The sequence below is a fragment of the Fringilla coelebs genome, assembly GCF_963513975.1.
Source record: "Fringilla coelebs genome assembly, chromosome: 3".
Taxonomy (NCBI): Eukaryota; Metazoa; Chordata; class Aves; order Passeriformes; family Fringillidae; genus Fringilla; species Fringilla coelebs.
This window is the reverse complement of record NC_140030.1, coordinates 4325893-4332129: the sequence shown is the minus strand read 5'-3', so window position 1 is coordinate 4332129 and position 6237 is coordinate 4325893. Positions and strand designations below refer to the sequence as shown.

At 45.5% G+C, this 6237-nt stretch overlaps 1 protein-coding gene across 1 annotated transcript; it reads right to left on the bottom strand.

Annotated features, from left to right (window-relative positions):
* Positions 1–1180: 1180 nt before the first annotated feature.
* Positions 1181–4557, bottom strand: LOC311151308 (interleukin-17F-like; the record flags this gene model as incomplete). Its single annotated transcript, XM_084201658.1, has 3 exons — positions 1181–1418; positions 3459–3679; positions 4534–4557. The coding sequence occupies 3 exons, from the start codon at positions 4555–4557 to the stop codon at positions 1181–1183; spliced, it is 483 nt and encodes a 160-aa protein (XP_084057784.1).
* Between the last annotated feature and the right edge of the window lie 1680 nt (positions 4558–6237).

Below are 6237 nucleotides of genomic sequence, written 5' to 3'. Positions count from 1 at the left end.
TCCCTGCATTCCTGCTCAGCCAGCCTTTCAGCTGGGGGAGGAGAGGGTTGTTTATGGCGATGAAAGCTTGCCTGGAGGAGGATAGGACAGACCTTTCCCAGCTCTAATGAACCCTCCCAAATCCTGGCTGCAGCCCTGGAATGTCTCTCTTCCCACCATCCCTAGAGAACATCCCAGAGGTCTAAAAAAATCTCATTCCATTGCCACCACTGCCTGCAGAGCCTCCCTTCACTGCTTTCAGCCTCTTCTTTGTATCTTTTCATCTATTTAGGCTGCAAGTTCTCTTCTGCTCCCTCTTACTCATCTCACTGCACAGAAATACCTGACCTGTGCTGAAATCTCTCGGTGCTACTGCAGCACAAGCCCCTTCTCTGTGTCTGTTGTCATTCTGAACTACCATGAAAAACCATTTTTTAAAATAAAATATTATTTTTATTCAGCAGATAAGTTATTGAATAAATACAGATTAAATTTATCATTTTTTATACTCTGAGGACACACAGAATCATAAATACAGCCATAAATAGAAGACATAAATAGAAATATAGATATCTGTTGGTTCTTTACCATTTTAGCAATCAACAAGTGGAATCGATTACCTCCCCAAATGTTTTGTAATAAATCAATTGCAGCAGTGACATAAACCCAGACTGTGGTGACAATCAGGCCTGGTGGCACCAATATCTGACTGACACCAGTAATATCCCAGTCAGCAGGGATGGCCAGAGAGGGAAAATGGGATAGGGATGAAGAAGGGAGGGAGAAGATGCAGGATGGGGATTTTTTTGTGGCAGTGCTGGTGGACTGGTATTCAATTACAGCAATTTACTGCCAAGGACAACTTTGGAAGTGATAATTAATTTGGTTCACCAAACTGATATAAACCACAATTAATGGAAAATAAAATTTTAAAAAGCACAGCTCTACCCTCTCACTGCTTGGGGCCACAAACAAAACTCTTCCTCCCCACCGCCACCAGCTACCAACGATCCCCATCCTGATGCCCATGAATGAACAACAGCAAGAATCATGACTTTCAGGAGACAATTTGCTCAGGTTTGGAAGGGGAATGACGAGTTGAATTCCTGGAATGCAAGGCGGGCAGCTGTGAGGTTCCACCAGAGGGATTTTTATGGGATTTACTCCCCCTTCCCAACGCTGCCTGCCCTGATGGCTGCGGCTAGGACTGGTGCTGGATGACGGGGGTGACGCAGGTGCAGCCCACGGTGATGATTCTCTTCTCCAGGCGGTAGGAGGGCACGCAGCCCCTCTGCTCCCGCCGCAGCACCAGGATCTGCTGCTGGATGGGCACCGAGTTGAGGCCGTGGTCCTCCTGCCCCAGGGGGGTCACGCAGCCCGACAGGCGGCACCGGGCGTCGGCAATCACCCGCGGGAAGCGGTCAGGATCCTCGTCCAGCCTGGGAATGGGGACACAAAACTGATTTAAGCACTTGTGTTACTGTTAGGATTTTGTGGGAAAATCTCCTCGCCGGGATTTTTTCTCTCCTGGGAAGCTGAGAAGCCTCAGAGATAAAGGAAAACAATATTGTCCTGGATTGCCAAGCAAGGTGTATTCTATTTACCGTCTGCACGGCAGTTGTCGTGTGCAGTTAAGTGGGCAGTTTTCCTTATCTCTTCCACAACTGGGGAGACATCTGCTGATAAGAGGCTACTGAATGTCATTGCATGGCTGATAAGCTACAGCATCCCATTGGGAGAGGTGAGCCCAGAGGGAGGAGCCAAGCATTCCTACCTGGATATAATCTGGAGATTCTGGAACACCAGCACAGCTTCTCCACTGGATTTCCCAGAGGAACAGCTGCTCTCTTCCCCTGGATCTTCAGAGGAAGACTGCACCCTTTCTACAGGATCCCTGCTCCAGCAGAACCACCTCTGACACTCCAGGAGGGCTGCAGCCACAATTCCAATGGGACTGCTACCAGCACCCTGGCCCACAGGGTGTCAGGGTGTGTTCTGACTCTGTCAGTGTTGTTTTGGTTTACTGCATTATTTATCTTTTTATTTTCTTCCCTATTAAAGAACTGTTATTTCCTGCTCCTACATATTTTGCCTGAGAGACCCTGAATTTAAAATTTATAGCAATTCAGAGGGAAGGGGTTTACGTTTTCCATTTCAGGGGAAGCTCCTGCCTTCCTTAGAAGACACCTGTCTTTTGAAACCAAGACAAATATTATCTCATTTGCTTCTCCTGTGTTTTGCTGCTTTGGAATGTGGTTTGGAGATTGTTTATCCAACATGTGAATTTTTTTTACTTAATAGCCAATCACTGCCAGCTGTGTCGAGGCTCTGGAGAGTCGCGAGTTTTTCATTAGTGTCTTGTTAAGCCTTCTGTAAGTATCCTTTCTCTATTCTTTAGTATAGTTTTAGTATAACATTCTTTAATATAATATCATAAAATAATAAATTAGCCTTCTAAAAACATAAAGTCAAATTCATCTTTCCTCCCCACAATGGGGAACCCCAAAAATACCACAAACTTGGACATCATGGTTTGGTAGGATCTTCTTGGTTATGTCTCGATAATCCTATTTAACCTGTGCTTTCTCACTGTGAGACACAAAGGATTTCCTTGTCCTCAAGGGTTTCACAATGATTTCCTAGAAATGGAATCAGCACTGGCAGGGTAATATTACTGTACCATTCTTTAGCAGATGATGAATGGAGTGGAGCTGGGTTAAATAATACAGAACTCACAACTGCCCTATTCATTTTTGTTTGGTTTTAATTTCAGCATTTGGATATTTCTTTCTGTTAGGAAAATGTGAAATGTCAATGTACTCACATCATTCTTTTCCTAGAGGAATAATTAATTTCATTATTATTTCAATGCCATGCAGAACTACAGGCTTGGGGCAGAGGGGTCATAAAGCTACTCAGAGGAGCTGGGAAAGGGGCTCAGCCTGGGGAAAAGGAGGCTCAGGGTCCAGATCTGCACAACTTCCTGACAGGAGACAGCCAGGGGAGTCAGGCTCCGCTCCCAGGGAACAAGAGACAAGAGGAAACTGCCTCAAGTTGCTCCAGGGGTGGTTTAGATTGGATATTAAGAAAAATTTCTTCCCTGAGAGGGTTGTCAAGGCCTGGCACAACTGCCCAGGAAGGTGGTGGAATCACCATCCCTGGAAGGCTTTAAAAGCCATATGCATGTGGCACTTGGGGACATGGGTCAGTGGTGGCCTTGGCAGTGCTGGGGGAATGGTTGGACTCAAAGACCTCAGAGGGCTTTTCCAGCCTAAACAATTCTGTGATTAATAAAGATGATTAGAAACCATTCCAGTGATAGCCCCTTGCAAAGCAAACAGTTTCTCTTGAAGAAATCTCAGCCAACATCAGAACCATATGGGACTCTGGGCATGCACTGAAAATGAACCACAGTCACCACAAAAAACCATCTGTGGTGTGGCACAGCCTCACAATTTAGAGAACAACTGAACAGTTACCTGTAATCCCAAGGAGCGAGAGACCGGTTCCTGATGTCATGGACCATCCCAAAGGCATGATCTGAGTTGCTGATCCGAATGTCAACGTTCACTGTTGTGGGGAATTTGGGATCCTTTTGGTTCAGGCAACCTTCCCTCAGCCTGGCAGAAGCACCAGCCTTTCTGTGGGGGGAGCTCCTCACAGTCAGGGCTAAAACCAGCACCAAAACCAGTGATCTGAACTGGGAGAGAGAAAGGTGTCGTTAGTTCTGCCCAGTCAGGAAAGAGAAAGCACAAAGAGCCAAGTCTTGGTTAGACTGGACCATCTTCATACTTATGCTTGTGTGAAATGGGCCAAGATGAGCAAATAGCAAAATGATGTTAATAAAACTCATCATAACTGATGATAAACTCTGATTTAAATTCTGGTTCATAGCTGGAAGAAGCATCTGTCCAACAAGCTACGAAGATCCTACTCTGTGGTCACACAGCACCATCTTTTCATCTAAAATCTGGGTAAGGACTCAGCTGACCCCTGTGCCTAAGCTTAAAACCTTGCCCAGCCATGGCTTTCTCAGGATAGTAAAAACTGGCCACCCACAGCCATCTGCTGGAAATAGCCCTTTTCCCAAGAAAATCTGGGATTCTTGGGCCATTTCCAGTAGGCAGAGTTTTAGTAAATAATAGAAGCATAGAATATGCTAAACTGAAAGGGAAACACAAGGATTATTAAGTCCAGTTCCTAAAGAGAAGACAAAATAAATGCAGAGCTTTAAAGAAAATCACAGGAGCTGACAGGCTGAAGTTCAAATGCCTAGGTATCCACAATGACATTTCAGAAATTGTGATAACATGTTCTCTGTGAAAAGGACTCTGCCAATCCCACATCAGCCGTGCTGATGAGTGAGAGAGAAATAAATAATGGATAGTCCACCACACCCTTGTCACTCCCTCACCAAGCAGCTGCCTCAGACACACCCAGCATCCCATTCAGCTCCCAGCAAGGCTAAAAGGGTTTTCTGTACAAAGATCTGCACTCTGCTTGCTCTCTTGCAGCAAATACACCTTATCTTTTATTTTAGATAGAAGTACTTACCCCAGCAGAGCTGCTGAAAGCCATGATAACCTCCCTGCTGCTTCGGATGGATGTTAGGGCAACAGGACAAGAGAATTCTCCTTCTCAGAGACCCTTTCAACCCTGCTTGTGTCTCAAAGACAGTTGTGCTCTCCATTTTATAGTAAATCTGAGGCACTGCCACCCTTTCCATTGCAGCACAGCTGGCTTACCTGACCTGAGGTTAGGAGCTGATATTGCAATTTTTAGCCCACTTCCTCCCATCTACCTCCAAAAAAGGGAAGGGCAAATACTACTACCAGCATCCCAAATCAGCCAATAGCATTTACTTAGGCAGATCAAGAGATAAGGAAATAATTTTTAAAAAAAACTTGTTTAGGCAAGTGGTTTTTTTTTTTTTTCACTCCTTTCCGCCCCGTTCTTTCTAATAATAGTGTTGTTTTACCACAAACTCATGTGGATGCACTTCCACGTGCCTCAAACAAGCCCAACAGCAGAGATCACTGAGCTGCAAAGTCAGGCACCCAACATGGACTTCAAAATGAGGGCAGGACATGGAACTTCACCATTTAACCTCCCTTCAATTGCACAATCCACACCCACCTCGTCTTAGGGATCCCCGTGTCCAGGAGGGGCTGGGCAGGGGAAGAAGAAGTGCCATGGGGAATTCCTTCTGGGGGATATCAGGGCTCCAGGAGCTGGGATGCCTTCCTGCTGTGGTGACACATGGTGGAGAATTCTGAACACTCACACACGCCCTGTTAGGGCCCTGGCCACCTTCACCAGGAGCCCCATTCTGGCTCAGCTTTGACTCCCAGTCCCTGCCTGAGCTGTGCTGATGGAATATTGGTTTTCTGTCCCTTCTCTGGCCCTGTAAACTGCGTGGACCTCGGAGCAGCATTTCTCCTGGTTGGGCTCCTTGGACATACATGGTGGTGAATGGGGCTGAAGCACAAGGAGGGGTCCAAACTTAGGGATAATCTGGAGTTGGTCCACCTGTGGTGGTGTTCACAGGGGTCCCAGGATGACAGAAGAGACAAAATCTTGACTCCATGTTTCAGAAGGCTGATTTATTATTTTATGATATATATTATATTAAAAGAAAATGATATATTAAAACTATGCTAAAAGAATAGGAGAAAGGAATTCATCAGAAGGCTAGCAAGGAATAGAAAGGAACGGAATCATAATAAAATCTTGTGACTGACCAAAAAGTCCGAGACAGCTGGATGTGATTGGCCATTAATTAAAAACAACTACATGAGACTAATCAAAGCTGCACTTGTTGCATTCCACAGCAGCAGATAATCATTGTTTATCTTTTGTTTCTGAGGCCTCTCAGGTTCTCAGGAGAAAAAATCCTAACAAAAGGATTTTTCATAAAATGTGTCTGTGACATCCACCTTGACATCTTTAGCACTTCCACACACAGTTTCTTACTGATCCACCTTTATCCTTTCCTTTGCACACTTTGCTGCTGCTTCTGTACATCCCATAAGTCCTGCACAATCCCAAAACACTCTAATAAATCCCATGGCCCTGTAGCCAGCAAGGTGGTGTGAGGAAAGCCTCTCCTGACTTGTCTGGTGGGACTCATGTGGGATATGGTGGGACTTGGGTTGATCATCATCCTTGAACAGCCTGAAGGAGCTGGGTCAGAAACTTCATTTGAATCCCTCCACCTGGTCCTGTTCCTCTGTGTTCATGGAAGATTTAATCCCTCTC